The sequence below is a fragment of the Sus scrofa genome, chromosome 7 (genome assembly GCF_054392235.1).
Source record: "Sus scrofa isolate SSC_HxYL_T2T_F1_AM1 chromosome 7, Sscrofa_HxYL_maternal_Yorkshire_Landrace_v2.0, whole genome shotgun sequence".
Taxonomy (NCBI): Eukaryota; Metazoa; Chordata; class Mammalia; order Artiodactyla; family Suidae; genus Sus; species Sus scrofa.
The window spans coordinates 87,015,308-87,031,447 of NC_139389.1; the positions used below are offsets into that span (position 1 = coordinate 87,015,308).

The 16,140-nt window shown below is 44.3% G+C and overlaps 2 protein-coding genes across 5 annotated transcripts in view; both read right to left on the reverse strand.

Moving 5' to 3' along the window:
- Nucleotides 1–10,175, reverse strand: LOC146401718 (purine nucleoside phosphorylase-like). Its single transcript, XM_084969336.1, has 6 exons — nucleotides 8,708–10,175; nucleotides 4,483–5,134; nucleotides 2,193–2,296; nucleotides 1,815–1,990; nucleotides 1,511–1,701; nucleotides 1–658 (listed from the first exon to the last, which is right to left on the reverse strand). Exons 2-6 carry the CDS (start codon nucleotides 4,691–4,693, stop codon nucleotides 444–446), a joined length of 897 nt encoding a protein of 298 aa, XP_084825462.1. The 5' UTR covers nucleotides 4,694–5,134; nucleotides 8,708–10,175; the 3' UTR covers nucleotides 1–443.
- Nucleotides 9,778–16,140, reverse strand: part of PNP (purine nucleoside phosphorylase) — a 20,195-nt gene continuing 13,832 nt past the window's right edge. For all 4 annotated transcript variants that reach the window (XM_013989064.3, XM_021099322.2, XM_001929223.5 and 1 more), the window contains 5 exons: nucleotides 14,260–14,429; nucleotides 11,970–12,073; nucleotides 11,592–11,767; nucleotides 11,288–11,478; nucleotides 9,778–10,435 (listed from right to left, as the gene is read on the reverse strand). In XM_013989064.3, coding sequence (XP_013844518.2) covers nucleotides 10,221–10,435; nucleotides 11,288–11,478; nucleotides 11,592–11,767; nucleotides 11,970–12,073; nucleotides 14,260–14,429 — 856 coding nt within the window. In that variant the 3' untranslated portion in view covers nucleotides 9,778–10,220. The remainder of the gene's footprint in view (nucleotides 10,436–11,287; nucleotides 11,479–11,591; nucleotides 11,768–11,969; nucleotides 12,074–14,259; nucleotides 14,430–16,140) is intronic.

Sequence of the window (16,140 nt, forward strand, 5' to 3'; positions counted from 1 at the left end):
TGATTTCATTTCTTTCTTTATTCTCAAAATATGATAGTATAAAATTCTAAAAGGAGCTATGGGCTGTTCCTTGTGTGGTCTCCGGTACTTTGAGGGGGAACAATGGAGTCCTCAGGAATGTGAGAGGACCATCTCAAAAAGCTGGCAGTAGTCCGATGACCCCAAGTCAAATCCTGGGCATATCTGGGGATGTGTGGTCAGGCTTGAGCTTCAGTTCTTGAAGAGGAATAGGGGTAGATATCATTTTTGAGGTGACAATTGAGAAAAAGAGGACCCAGCATCAGAAAAGTCTGGTGTGAGAAGTAGGAAAAGTGATGAATAGGAATCTTCCTCTCCTTTTTGCCACTACCTAAGGGCAGAGGCCTGTGACCACAGTAAGAGGCCAAAGTAGGTAGCACCTCCTTGGGTCCCCTAAGGGAGAGGCCAGACCACTCTAGGGCTGGTTAACTGGCCTTAGGCGGTGGAATGCCAGCTATAAGGATGGAGACAAACTGTTCCAATTTCTGTGCAGCTTGTTTCCCAGCCTCTAGCACTTCCTCATGATTGGCCTTCTTCTGGCATTCATAATCCAAGATGACCTTGTTAGTGATGAGAGAGAAGCCAAAGACTCGAAGTCCACAGTGCCTTGCGACTATAACTTCTGGTACTGTGCTCATGCCTGATGTAGAGAAAGATGGAAAACAACCATCAGGGTCTGCAAATGACTCTCTTCCTCATTCCTTATTTTTTTACTTTTTTGTTTTTTTGGGCCACATCCATGGCATAGGGAAGTTCCCAGGCTAGGGGTCAAATCAGAGGTGCAGCTGCTGGCCCACACCACAGCCATAGCAACATGGGATCCGAGCCATGTCTGCGACCTACACCACAGCAATACCAGATCCCTGACCCACTGAGCAAAGCCAGGGATTGAACCCGCATCCTCATGGATATTAGTCAGATTCGTTTCCACTGAGCTACAACAGGAACTCCCTTCTTCACTCTTTAGACTCGCCTCCATCCATCACTTCATTGAAAATTTATATCAAGAAAACATCCAAAGACGTTAATGTCTAGCTTTGCCTAAAAGAGTTGGGCCTCAGAGGGCTTTAATGTAATTTCTTATAAATATTGCCATTGCAATGTTTTCTTTTTATATCTGTTTGTGGTCAGTCTCAAGTCAGTTCTAAGGATGCAGTTCTATCCTCCAGCCAGAGGTATAGAAGGTGGCTATAATATTTGTTAGAATAATCCTTAGAAACAGTCATCAAATTATGTTGACTGTCATCAAATTATATTAGGTCATTAGCATTACAGTGGTTAAAAGCCTTGGTGCAGGGTGGTGGGTTAATGCTACAAAGCACAAGACTTCCCACCACCTTTAAAGTCAGTTTAATTCAATCTTCCCTTAAGTCAGACCCTCTTTCGATTTACGGTTTAGGTCTATAATCTTCCCCTCCTCCACATCCTATTTTAACAGAATAGCCTCTTTAAGCCTCCCTCTTTAAGCCTCCAGCCAAGTTCCCCTTCTCACCAACAGCATCTGCTCCCAGCTTCTGCAACAGACGACACTCTGCCACAGTCTCAAAGCTGGGGCCTGCCACCATCACGTAGGTGCCTTCCTGTAACTCCCTCTGCTCCCCCATTTCTTTCCAGGTACTGTGAGCCTTCTGTCTCATGTCCCGGTCATAGGCATCAGACATGGCAGGGAAACGAACTCCAAACCTAGGGCACAAGTTGGATTATCTCAGATTGATGGAATACAGTGAGTGCTCGCCTAACCCTTGAACAAGTCCTTAAAGCCTACCTAGCTATACAAAAAGGAACAGGATAGGTACCTTTCATCATTAGGCCCTCTGAGAGGGTTCTCACCGCAGAAACCGGGCAGGTTAATGTGATCGCGGATCAGCATGATATCTCCAACCTCGAACCTGGGGTTCAGTCCTCCAGCTGCATTGGTGACCACCAGGGTGTCCACACCCAGAAGCTGAAAAACCCTTACTGGGAAAGTCACCTTAGAAGCAAAAGATAGAAGATCAGGGAGTATTCTTTAAAATTTCACTAATCCACCCATGCAGATGAACATGATACGCACCATGAAAGAAGAGAAAGGAGGGGACCAAAACTCTACCTCAACCAGGTAGCTAAGTAACAAAACAGGATAGAGAGCTCTCTCTCCCCTCTTTCAGATGCAATCACTCAGGTGCAGGATTTACCTTCCAGAGCGGGTAGCCTTCATACAAGTGGAACCTGCCCTGCATCATCACACAGGCTCTTCCATTCAAGATCCCAAACACCAGTCGACCAGCATGACCTGGCACTGTACACAAAAAAAAAAGAAAGGGAAATGAATGGAATGAAGCTTCCCGATAACATGTACATACAATATAATCTTGAGCACCTCCTCTGAGCCAACTCACTGTGCTCAGCATGTGAGGGTACAATTATCAAAAAGAAAACATGGCGTTCCCGTCGTGGCGCAGTGGTTAACGAATCCGACTAGGAACCATGAGGTTTCGGGTTCGGTCCCTGCCCTTGCTCAGTGGGTTAAGGATCCGGCGTTGCCGTGAGCTGTGGTGTAGGTTGCAGACGCGGCTCGGATCCCGCGTTGCTGTGGCTCTGGCCGGAGCGTAGGCCGGTGGCTACAGCTCCGATTCAACCCCTAGCCTGGGAACCTCCATATGCCTCGGGAGCGGCCCAAGAAATAGCAACAACAACAACAGCAGCAAAAGACAAAAGACAAAAAAGACAAAAAAAAAAAAAAAAAAAAAAAAAGAAAACATTATTATTTCCACTCTCAGAAAATTTAAGTCTGGCGGGGAAGGCAGAAATTCATCATAAGTATACCTACTAGTACATCCTGAGATTAGAGCTATGGGGGTAACAACATTCAATGTGAACATACACCAATTTCTTTTTAAAGAAATTTCAAAAGCATGGGAAAACCATATTGCAAGAGAATAAAATGGGTGAAAAATAGGATAAGTGGGCATAATTATAGACCTCTTTTTCAAAAATTTCAAATTTCTTATATTTATTCTCCTAACTAAACTATACGCTTCCTCCCCCCGGAAAAGGAGCTCATGGTATATTCTAGCTTCCTAAAAGAGGTAAAGGGGCTGAGGTTGGATTCCCACAAAACAGTCCTGTGGGAATACATGCCCTCGATGGGGGGGGGATGCAGAGGCGTGGGAGTGTAAAGATAGCTCCCCACACAGATACGGTAATTATTATTATCATATCGCATATGTGGCATTTATCTTTTAATGGACAAGGCCAACCTATCCCTTAGGGAATGGATGGTCTGGGAGAGGGACTAAAACCAAGAGGAAAGAGTTGAGAGATACTCAGAAATTGAGGAGTTTATTTAAAAAATTACCAGTAATACAGCAGAAGCAACATAGTTAGGAAAACCCAAATGGAGTATTAAAAAAAAGTTGATAAAGTTAAAAAAAATTAATCCACTTATCACTTAGTGCAGTGCCCTTCTCCCTGGGGCAGGAGTGGCAGGTGGAGCCAATGTCACTGCTATCACCCTCAGAAAACTTTTCCTTCCCTCTTATATTTTTAGTATTTTCTTCTCCAACCCAATTCCCAACCTCCCTGCTCTGGTTTCCCAGTCTCACGCCAAAGGGTTTGAAAAATATCTGTTAAAAGTCTTAATTGTCCAAGGAAAAGAGGAAGGAAGGTAGAAATCTGAAAAATTAATAACTAAACCAAGGGAAGTAAGTTATCTGAGAAATTAATAAATAAGTAAACCAAATAAACTGTTCTTGTCCTTAACTTGCCCTTATTTCACCTCGCCCTCTTCTAAGCTTTGGCCTCAGGGCTTTTGGCTGCTATTAGAATGCTGGTTACACTATTATTTGGATCTCTCAGAGCTCCACTATACAGAGAGGGTCCTTTCCCCCTCCAAAGGGTCAATGAGAATCAAGTCTTGTGTGTTCGTGTATTATCTGGGTATTTGTCAGAACACGGTCGTCTGTATGTTCATTTGTTGCTGTGCACCAGTGTGTGCCTTATCCTAGGACTGGAGCTAGAGCTAGAAGAACCGGGAATGGCAGGAACACAGAGGACAGGGGAGGCTGGACTTTGTCCTGGGAGGTTATAGGCATTGCTTTTTCCACTTAAGCTTCAGATGGAATGAGATGAGAAGGGTGTGTGAGGATGTGGTGACCTGGGTGTGTATGGGGAAACGGTGTATGAGGGAAGTGCTGTAGGCTGTTAAGGAGATGAGTCATTATCACAAAGGAAACATGTCATCATACAGTACCATTGACACATACATGTCCTGTCTATTTGAAATGTTCTACGGGGGAGTGGGGGGGACTTTCCTCGTAAAGTCATATAATTCTTGGTGGGTATCTTTTCCCCTCTGTTACAACAGCTGTCTCTAGTCAAACGCTATAGAAGATAACCAGGATCCGGTGGAGAAGCATTGTCTTCCCATCAGAATCCCATCAACAGACATCCCCCAGTCCCATTGATCCTCCCCTTTGCCAGTACCTGTACTTCTGGGAAAGTTCGGTATTTCACTGTAGTTAAAGATCTGAGTCTCAGTCAGTCTGTCAGTCAGACCTCCCAACCCAGAACCACAGATCACTGCCACTTGAGGTCGGTGCTTGGTGTGAGACAGAAGCCATTTTGCAGTGTTCTGATAATCTTCGAATGTGAATCTAGGAAAAAAAGGAAAAACCAAGGTGAGTTTCCCTTCCATCCCAAGGGCATCATAAATTAGTGACCTTCAGTGTAAAAAGGCTGGCAGGGGTACCAAGGTTGACAGGGGACAGAGAAGCTGACCAAGAAGCTGCCCCAGAGGGGAGGCTCTTCTCTCTCAGAAGAGGTCACTCAAAGCTCACCCACCCATTCCTCTTCCTGAATCAGACCTACCAGACCTACTCAAAGTCTGACATGAAATTCCCTCCTCATTTGAGAGCCTGGTGAAGTTAATAATGCCTACTTTTCTTTTTCTTTTTGCTTTTGGGGCTACACTCCGCGGCATATGGAGTTTCCTTGGCTAGGGGTTGAATTAGAGCTATAGCCGCTGGCCTACACCACAGTCACAGCAATGTGGGATCCGAGCCGTGTCTGAGACCTACACCACAGCTCACACCAATGCCAGATACTTAACCCACTGAGCTAGGTCAGAGATCAAACCCTCATCTTCATGGATCCTAGTTGCATTCCTTAACCTCTGAGCCATGAAGGGAACTCCCAGATGCCTACTTTTCCATCACCAGATCCAACTCCAGTTGTTTTTTTTTTTTTTTTTTTTTTTGTCGTTTTGCCATTTCTTGGGCTGCTCCCACGGCATATAGAGGTTCCCAGACTAGGGGTCGAATCGGAGCTGTAGCTGCCAGCCTATGCCAGAGCCACAGCAACGCAGGATCCGAGCCGCGTCTGCAACCTACACCACAGCTCACGGCAACGCTGGATCCTTAACCCACTGAGCAAGGGCAGGGATCGAACCCGCAACCTCATGGTTCCTAGTCGGATTCGTTAACCACTGCGCCACGACAGGAACTCCTTTTTTGATAATTTTTTTTTTCTCCCCAACTCCAGTTTTGCTACTACTGGCAGGTTAATATCTGTAAGGACACAGTTGGGGTTTTTTGTTCCCTTTTTTTTGTTTTAAATTATTTATTTATTTGCTTTTTAGGGCTGCCCCGACGCATATGGAGGTTCTCAGGTTAGTGGCTGAATCAGAGCTACACCTGCCAGCCTACACCACAGCTCACGGCAACGCCGGATCCTTAACCCACTGAACAAGGCCAGGGATCGAACCCGCAACCTCATGGTTCCTAGTCGGATTTGTTAACCACTGAGCCTCGACAGGAACTCCTTGACTTTGTGCTTTTATTCTTTTGCTCACTTCAACTGATACATTCCTTTTGGAATGTTTGTTGACATTTTGAAATTGAAAACACTTCGGTTAAACCAATAGAAGATAATATGAGAAAAAGAATATATATATATATTATATACATAATGTATATATGTGTGTTTCTGTGTGTGTGTGTGTGTGACTGGGTCACTTTGCTGTACAGCAGGAATTGACAGAAGATTGCAAATCAACTATAATTTAATTAAAAATTTTTAAAAAGGGGAGTTCCTGTTGTGGCTCAGTGGTTAACAAATCCGACTAGTCCGATCCCTGGCCTTGAGCAGGTTAAAGATCTGGCGTTGCTGTGAGCTGTGGGGTAGGTCACAGACATGGCTCGGATCCCGTGTTGCTGTGGCTCTGGCATAGGCTGGCGGCTACAGCTCCGATTAGACCCCTAGCCTGGGAACCTCCATATGCCACCAGAGCGGCCCTAGAAAAGACAAAAAAAAAAATTTTTTTTTTAAAAAGGAAAATACTTGATAAAGTAAATGTAGTATAACCATACAATGAAATATTACTTGGTTATAAAAAGGAATGAAGTACTGATACATGTTACAAGTTGAAAGCATTATTCTAAGTGAAAGCAGCCATTCACAAAAGTCCATATGATTCTCTTTGTATGAAAGTCCAAAACATTTCAATCTACATAGCAGAAAGCCAATTAGTTGTTTTTTGAGGCTAGGGAGGTTGTGGGGGTGAGGAGTATAGAATGATAGGTAAAACGTACAAGATTTCCTTCTGAGGTGATGAAAGCATTATAAAATTGACTCTGATGATGATTATACTTATCTGTAAATATACTACAAATCATTGAATTATACAGTTTAAATGGGTGAATTTTATTTATGTGATTTATATCTCAGTAAAGCTTTTTTTTTTTATTTTTTTTCTTACTGTACAGAAAGCTGTTTTTAAATTTTTATTTATTTTATTTTTGAGGGCACACCCACGGCATGTGGAAGTTCCCAGGCTAGGGGTTAAACTGGAGCTAGAGTGGCCAGCCTATGCCACAGCCACAGCAATACCAGATCCGAGCCACGTCTTCAACCTACACCACAGCTCTTGGCAATGCCAGATCCTTAACCCACTGAGCAAGGCCAGGGATCAAACCCAAGTCTTCATGGGTTCTAGTCGGGTTCATTAACCACTGAGCCATGATGGGAACTCCTAAAGCTGTTTCTTCTTCATTGAAGACACTTTATGTGTTCATGGTTTTTTCCTCCCAACCTATACCCTCTTGAACCTAGAATTCTAGTGAATTTAGAAAAATTATTACATAAATTATTATATTACCTGTAGTTACTTTCCTTGTCAAGGTTTGGTTTGTACTTTAAAGAATACATTTTTGTTTTGTCACAATGGGAGTATATTTAATGCCCTAACACGAATAGTAATATTTGTATATAAAGTAGGTGAGCCCTACTTTTTGTTTTTAGAACTAAGGAATTACTATTGGATTAAGACATCGAATGTATAATCTTCATGGATCTAGTATTCTATTATGAAATACACATTTTCTAAGTCTAAAAAGCTAGAAATGCCCTAATGTTCCATTTAAGTCTCTCTAGGACATATTCTTCAGGTGTCACCATTCTGGTTCCTGATCTGTCACACCAAGAGGCCGTTCAGGGATAACAAAACCAAGCACTAAATGCCACTATCCTCTAACCTACAAATAACCTCCTGTTATCTCCATGTCAACCTGCTGTTGGGAGTATATTTAATCCCCTAGTATGAATACAGTAGTATATGTATTTACTTGTCTAAAAGCAGGTGTGTCCTAGTTTTTTTTTTTTTTTTTTTTTGTCTTTTTGCCACTTCTTGGGCCGCTCCCGAGGCATATGGAGGTTCCCAGGCTAGGGGTTGAACCGGAGCTGCCAGCCGTGTCTGCAACCTACACCACAGTTCACGGCAATGCCAGATCGTTTAACCCACTGAGCAAGGGCAGGGATCGAACCCACAACCTCATGGTTCCTAGTCAGATTTGTTAACCACTGCGCCACGACGGGAACCCCCTGTCCTACTTTTCGTACTTAGAACTAAATAAAGAATTACTCTTGGATTAGGACATTCAATGTGTAATTTTCCTCCATGTCTTCTATTCTAGTTACGTCTGTTGCAACAATGACTCACAAACACACCTAGTGCTTTTCATGGCTCTGTGCTTTGGCTTACCCTGATGTGAAGTCCACTTCCTCCCTTTCATCCTTTAAGACTAAGCTTAAACAACTTTTCTCTCAGTAACCTATCCTCCCAGTCCAGTGTACACCATCAGTTCATCCTCTGTGCTCCCACAACTTGTGACTTGTACCTGTTTTATACTGCCTCATATTAACAATAATTGCTTTACAAACATGGTATCTCTTAAAATCGTAGGGTGCTTGAGAGGAAAAGGCGATTTTTATATTTTACAATTTAAAATTTCTTTAGCTAAGAGTGTTATATTCAGTAACTTGCTTAGAAATTGTGTATCACTATATTGTATACTTGTAACATATAATATTGTACACCAACTATACTTCAATAAACTTTAAGAAAGAAATGTCTATGAGCCATCTTACTAGATGAACGAATTACAGTTGTGTAAATATTACAGGATGCCCAGTCCTTCCCTCTATACCAGCTCTGAGACAAATGGCAGATGCCAGCAGACTGCCAGATAGGGGTGTGTGTGTGTGTCGCACCTATGGCAACATGGAGGTTCCCAGGCTAGGGGTCGAATCAGAGCTGTAGCCACTGGCCTACACCACAGCCACTGCAGATCAGGATCCGAGCCACGTCTGACCTACACCACAGCTCACGGCAATGCCAGATCCTTAACCCACTGAGCAAGGCCAGGGATCAAACCTGCATCCTCAAGGATACTAGTCAGGTTCCTTAACCACTGAGCCACGACTGGAACTCTGCCAGATAGGGTGTAGATACAAAGAACCAAGGAAAGGAAGAGTGGTTACAGGGTCACTCCAGGCTGCTTTTCTCTGTGCTGGGCTCAGCTAAGTAGGTCAGCTACCAGACAAAGGATGCTTTCAAAGAGTTTCCAAAAGCTTTCCTTCCAAGTGCCTCTTCCATATTATACTACTACTAATTGCAAAGTTACCACTGTTAGAGCTCACCCAGCTCTATTTAGAGCTCACCCAGCTCTATCCTCTCTCAAAAGGCAAACAGGCCTGTGGGGGTGGGGTGGGGGTATGGCTTTCAAACATGCCAGCCAGCTGAATGCAGGCTGATAAGCACAAATAGTGCAGTGAGCCAACAAAGGGCAATGCCTGGATTCACGTCACAGGGAAGTCAGGGGAGGTTGTGACCAAAGCCCAGTGAAAAGAAGACTAGAGCCAGAAAAAGCAATAGGAAAGAAGGAGGTGCTCCAGGAGAAGCAGCTGAGTAAGAGCCAAGTTCACAGGCTCTGGCAAGGCTCTAATCAGCAGCAGAGTGGCTGGCAGTAGAGACGGGGCCATCTGCCACTGCACTGTCAGAATGGAGTGAAGGTGTGTATGGCTGCCACCAATTACGGCAGATGTTAGGGTGGGGGAACTGAAGAAAACCAAAAGGAAATAGAATTAGGACTTAACAAGGAAGTGGCGATGATGGAACAGAAGCTGATATCAATGAACTAATTCAGACACTCCTGAGAGAGGAGACAGGTAGGGAAACAGCCAGAAAGCAAAGGGACAGAAGATAGACTGGTCCCAGGGAAGTGGCCATCATGTGCCAGAAGTTAGCCTTTCCTTATCTCCTAACACTTTATCTTTCACCTCTTTGCCTTTCCTTCATCCTTTCCTGCATCCACATACCACTTCATCTCAATTCTTAGCTGTCTGAGAGGCAGAGTCAAATAAGACATGTGGTCTCATGACTGGCTTCATGCCAGTCTTGGCCTGTGCCTCAGCCTTATCCCAAATTACACGAAAATGAAGAAATGATTTCATTTCTTTCTTTATTCTCAAAATATGATAGTATAAAATTCTAAAAGGAGCTATGGGCTGTTCCTTGTGTGGTCTCCGGTACTTTGAGGGGGAACAATGGAGTCCTCAGGAATGTGAGAGGACCATCTCAAAAAGCTGGCAGTAGTCCGATGACCCCAAGTCAAATCCTGGGCATATCTGGGGATGTGTGGTCAGGCTTGAGCTTCAGTTCTTGAAGAGGAATAGGGGTAGATATCATTTTTGAGGTGACAATTGAGAAAAAGAGGACCCAGCATCAGAAAAGTCTGGTGTGAGAAGTAGGAAAAGTGATGAATAGGAATCTTCCTCTCCTTTTTGCCACTACCTAAGGGCAGAGGCCTGTGACCACAGTAAGAGGCCAAAGTAGGTAGCACCTCCTTGGGTCCCCTAAGGGAGAGGCCAGACCACTCTAGGGCTGGTTAACTGGCCTTAGGCGGTGGAATGCCAGCTATAAGGATGGAGACAAACTGTTCCAATTTCTGTGCAGCTTGTTTCCCAGCCTCTAGCACTTCCTCATGATTGGCCTTCTTCTGGCATTCATAATCCAAGATGACCTTGTTAGTGATGAGAGAGAAGCCAAAGACTCGAAGTCCACAGTGCCTTGCGACTATAACTTCTGGTACTGTGCTCATGCCTGATGTAGAGAAAGATGGAAAACAACCATCAGGGTCTGCAAATGACTCTCTTCCTCATTCCTTATTTTTTTACTTTTTTGTTTTTTTGGGCCACATCCATGGCATAGGGAAGTTCCCAGGCTAGGGGTCAAATCAGAGGTGCAGCTGCTGGCCCACACCACAGCCATAGCAACATGGGATCCGAGCCATGTCTGCGACCTACACCACAGCAATACCAGATCCCTGACCCACTGAGCAAAGCCAGGGATTGAACCCGCATCCTCATGGATATTAGTCAGATTCGTTTCCACTGAGCTACAACAGGAACTCCCTTCTTCACTCTTTAGACTCGCCTCCATCCATCACTTCATTGAAAATTTATATCAAGAAAACATCCAAAGACGTTAATGTCTAGCTTTGCCTAAAAGAGTTGGGCCTCAGAGGGCTTTAATGTAATTTCTTATAAATATTGCCATTGCAATGTTTTCTTTTTATATCTGTTTGTGGTCAGTCTCAAGTCAGTTCTAAGGATGCAGTTCTATCCTCCAGCCAGAGGTATAGAAGGTGGCTATAATATTTGTTAGAATAATCCTTAGAAACAGTCATCAAATTATGTTGACTGTCATCAAATTATATTAGGTCATTAGCATTACAGTGGTTAAAAGCCTTGGTGCAGGGTGGTGGGTTAATGCTACAAAGCACAAGACTTCCCACCACCTTTAAAGTCAGTTTAATTCAATCTTCCCTTAAGTCAGACCCTCTTTCGATTTACGGTTTAGGTCTATAATCTTCCCCTCCTCCACATCCTATTTTAACAGAATAGCCTCTTTAAGCCTCCCTCTTTAAGCCTCCAGCCAAGTTCCCCTTCTCACCAACAGCATCTGCTCCCAGCTTCTGCAACAGACGACACTCTGCCACAGTCTCAAAGCTGGGGCCTGCCACCATCACGTAGGTGCCTTCCTGTAACTCCCTCTGCTCCCCCATTTCTTTCCAGGTACTGTGAGCCTTCTGTCTCATGTCCCGGTCATAGGCATCAGACATGGCAGGGAAACGAACTCCAAACCTAGGGCACAAGTTGGATTATCTCAGATTGATGGAATACAGTGAGTGCTCGCCTAACCCTTGAACAAGTCCTTAAAGCCTACCTAGCTATACAAAAAGGAACAGGATAGGTACCTTTCATCATTAGGCCCTCTGAGAGGGTTCTCACCGCAGAAACCGGGCAGGTTAATGTGATCGCGGATCAGCATGATATCTCCAACCTCGAACCTGGGGTTCAGTCCTCCAGCTGCATTGGTGACCACCAGGGTGTCCACACCCAGAAGCTGAAAAACCCTTACTGGGAAAGTCACCTTAGAAGCAAAAGATAGAAGATCAGGGAGTATTCTTTAAAATTTCACTAATCCACCCATGCAGATGAACATGATACGCACCATGAAAGAAGAGAAAGGAGGGGACCAAAACTCTACCTCAACCAGGTAGCTAAGTAACAAAACAGGATAGAGAGCTCTCTCTCCCCTCTTTCAGATGCAATCACTCAGGTGCAGGATTTACCTTCCAGAGCGGGTAGCCTTCATACAAGTGGAACCTGCCCTGCATCATCACACAGGCTCTTCCATTCAAGATCCCAAACACCAGTCGACCAGCATGACCTGGCACTGTACACAAAAAAAAAAGAAAGGGAAATGAATGGAATGAAGCTTCCCGATAACATGTACATACAATATAATCTTGAGCACCTCCTCTGAGCCAACTCACTGTGCTCAGCATGTGAGGGTACAATTATCAAAAAGAAAACATGGCGTTCCCGTCGTGGCGCAGTGGTTAACGAATCCGACTAGGAACCATGAGGTTTCGGGTTCGGTCCCTGCCCTTGCTCAGTGGGTTAAGGATCCGGCGTTGCCGTGAGCTGTGGTGTAGGTTGCAGACGCGGCTCGGATCCCGCGTTGCTGTGGCTCTGGCCGGAGCGTAGGCCGGTGGCTACAGCTCCGATTCAACCCCTAGCCTGGGAACCTCCATATGCCTCGGGAGCGGCCCAAGAAATAGCAACAACAACAACAGCAGCAAAAGACAAAAGACAAAAAAGACAAAAAAAAAAAAAAAAAAAAAAAAAGAAAACATTATTATTTCCACTCTCAGAAAATTTAAGTCTGGCGGGGAAGGCAGAAATTCATCATAAGTATACCTACTAGTACATCCTGAGATTAGAGCTATGGGGGTAACAACATTCAATGTGAACATACACCAATTTCTTTTTAAAGAAATTTCAAAAGCATGGGAAAACCATATTGCAAGAGAATAAAATGGGTGAAAAATAGGATAAGTGGGCATAATTATAGACCTCTTTTTCAAAAATTTCAAATTTCTTATATTTATTCTCCTAACTAAACTATACGCTTCCTCCCCCCGGAAAAGGAGCTCATGGTATATTCTAGCTTCCTAAAAGAGGTAAAGGGGCTGAGGTTGGATTCCCACAAAACAGTCCTGTGGGAATACATGCCCTCGATGGGGGGGGGATGCAGAGGCGTGGGAGTGTAAAGATAGCTCCCCACACAGATACGGTAATTATTATTATCATATCGCATATGTGGCATTTATCTTTTAATGGACAAGGCCAACCTATCCCTTAGGGAATGGATGGTCTGGGAGAGGGACTAAAACCAAGAGGAAAGAGTTGAGAGATACTCAGAAATTGAGGAGTTTATTTAAAAAATTACCAGTAATACAGCAGAAGCAACATAGTTAGGAAAACCCAAATGGAGTATTAAAAAAAAGTTGATAAAGTTAAAAAAAATTAATCCACTTATCACTTAGTGCAGTGCCCTTCTCCCTGGGGCAGGAGTGGCAGGTGGAGCCAATGTCACTGCTATCACCCTCAGAAAACTTTTCCTTCCCTCTTATATTTTTAGTATTTTCTTCTCCAACCCAATTCCCAACCTCCCTGCTCTGGTTTCCCAGTCTCACGCCAAAGGGTTTGAAAAATATCTGTTAAAAGTCTTAATTGTCCAAGGAAAAGAGGAAGGAAGGTAGAAATCTGAAAAATTAATAACTAAACCAAGGGAAGTAAGTTATCTGAGAAATTAATAAATAAGTAAACCAAATAAACTGTTCTTGTCCTTAACTTGCCCTTATTTCACCTCGCCCTCTTCTAAGCTTTGGCCTCAGGGCTTTTGGCTGCTATTAGAATGCTGGTTACACTATTATTTGGATCTCTCAGAGCTCCACTATACAGAGAGGGTCCTTTCCCCCTCCAAAGGGTCAATGAGAATCAAGTCTTGTGTGTTCGTGTATTATCTGGGTATTTGTCAGAACACGGTCGTCTGTATGTTCATTTGTTGCTGTGCACCAGTGTGTGCCTTATCCTAGGACTGGAGCTAGAGCTAGAAGAACCGGGAATGGCAGGAACACAGAGGACAGGGGAGGCTGGACTTTGTCCTGGGAGGTTATAGGCATTGCTTTTTCCACTTAAGCTTCAGATGGAATGAGATGAGAAGGGTGTGTGAGGATGTGGTGACCTGGGTGTGTATGGGGAAACGGTGTATGAGGGAAGTGCTGTAGGCTGTTAAGGAGATGAGTCATTATCACAAAGGAAACATGTCATCATACAGTACCATTGACACATACATGTCCTGTCTATTTGAAATGTTCTACGGGGGAGTGGGGGGGACTTTCCTCGTAAAGTCATATAATTCTTGGTGGGTATCTTTTCCCCTCTGTTACAACAGCTGTCTCTAGTCAAACGCTATAGAAGATAACCAGGATCCGGTGGAGAAGCATTGTCTTCCCATCAGAATCCCATCAACAGACATCCCCCAGTCCCATTGATCCTCCCCTTTGCCAGTACCTGTACTTCTGGGAAAGTTCGGTATTTCACTGTAGTTAAAGATCTGAGTCTCAGTCAGTCTGTCAGTCAGACCTCCCAACCCAGAACCACAGATCACTGCCACTTGAGGTCGGTGCTTGGTGTGAGACAGAAGCCATTTTGCAGTGTTCTGATAATCTTCGAATGTGAATCTAGGAAAAAAAGGAAAAACCAAGGTGAGTTTCCCTTCCATCCCAAGGGCATCATAAATTAGTGACCTTCAGTGTAAAAAGGCTGGCAGGGGTACCAAGGTTGACAGGGGACAGAGAAGCTGACCAAGAAGCTGCCCCAGAGGGGAGGCTCTTCTCTCTCAGAAGAGGTCACTCAAAGCTCACCCACCCATTCCTCTTCCTGAATCAGACCTACCAGACCTACTCAAAGTCTGACATGAAATTCCCTCCTCATTTGAGAGCCTGGTGAAGTTAATAATGCCTACTTTTCTTTTTCTTTTTGCTTTTGGGGCTACACTCCGCGGCATATGGAGTTTCCTTGGCTAGGGGTTGAATTAGAGCTATAGCCGCTGGCCTACACCACAGTCACAGCAATGTGGGATCCGAGCCGTGTCTGAGACCTACACCACAGCTCACACCAATGCCAGATACTTAACCCACTGAGCTAGGTCAGAGATCAAACCCTCATCTTCATGGATCCTAGTTGCATTCCTTAACCTCTGAGCCATGAAGGGAACTCCCAGATGCCTACTTTTCCATCACCAGATCCAACTCCAGTTGTTTTTTTTTTTTTTTTTTTTTTTGTCGTTTTGCCATTTCTTGGGCTGCTCCCACGGCATATAGAGGTTCCCAGACTAGGGGTCGAATCGGAGCTGTAGCTGCCAGCCTATGCCAGAGCCACAGCAACGCAGGATCCGAGCCGCGTCTGCAACCTACACCACAGCTCACGGCAACGCTGGATCCTTAACCCACTGAGCAAGGGCAGGGATCGAACCCGCAACCTCATGGTTCCTAGTCGGATTCGTTAACCACTGCGCCACGACAGGAACTCCTTTTTTGATAATTTTTTTTTTCTCCCCAACTCCAGTTTTGCTACTACTGGCAGGTTAATATCTGTAAGGACACAGTTGGGGTTTTTTGTTCCCTTTTTTTTGTTTTAAATTATTTATTTATTTGCTTTTTAGGGCTGCCCCGACGCATATGGAGGTTCTCAGGTTAGTGGCTGAATCAGAGCTACACCTGCCAGCCTACACCACAGCTCATGGCAACACTGGATCCTTAACCCACTGAGCGAGGCCAGGTATTGAACCCACAACCTCATGGTTCCTAGTCAGATTCGTTTTGGATTCATTTCTGTGTTCCCACTGCACCATAAGGGGAACTCCTTTATGACAAAGATTTAGAGAGAAAGGGATTACAGTCTACAGAGAAGTACAGTGAAATAATCAAATTGAGGAGTGTGAAAGGGCTGGGCCAGAAGAGGAAAGATTAGGAGTACACTCAAAATGGGATTAAGGCCCTTCTTGGGGCAGCCTGATAAGCCCAATACAGTCTTCCTTAGTACCCTACCTATTTGCTAGAAACACTCAAAATGTAATCCTTGAGGGCAGAGATAAACCTAATTTTGTTTTGGACCCACTACTCAAATACTGAGAGCTAATAACTGTTTTGATTGACCGGAAAAAAAAAAAAAGGCAAACCCAGGCCACAACTCTGGTTGTCCATGGCTGGAGCAGAACTGACTGCATGTTTCTCAGCAGCAACTTGTGGAAAATACAGACTCTGGAGCCCATCCTTACAGATTGAGAATTCTGGGCAGAAGCCCCATAATCTCTATTTCTTATGTAAGTCTGATTCAAAAACAAAGTTTCAGAATTTCTGGTCTACCGGGAAGCAGAACTCAGCCTGGATT

Coding starts and splice junctions, on each gene's coding strand:
- LOC146401718 (XM_084969336.1), bottom strand. CDS start 4,693: ATGGAAGGGAAACTCACCTTGGTTTTTCCTTTTTTTCCTAGATTCACA. Junction 1,991..2,192: donor AAGGCTACCCGCTCTGGAAG/GTAAATCCTGCA, acceptor TTTGCTTCTAAG/GTGACTTTCCCAGTAAGGGT. Junction 659..1,510: donor GCTGGGAGCAGATGCTGTTG/GTGAGAAGGGGA, acceptor TCTCTACATCAG/GCATGAGCACAGTACCAGAA.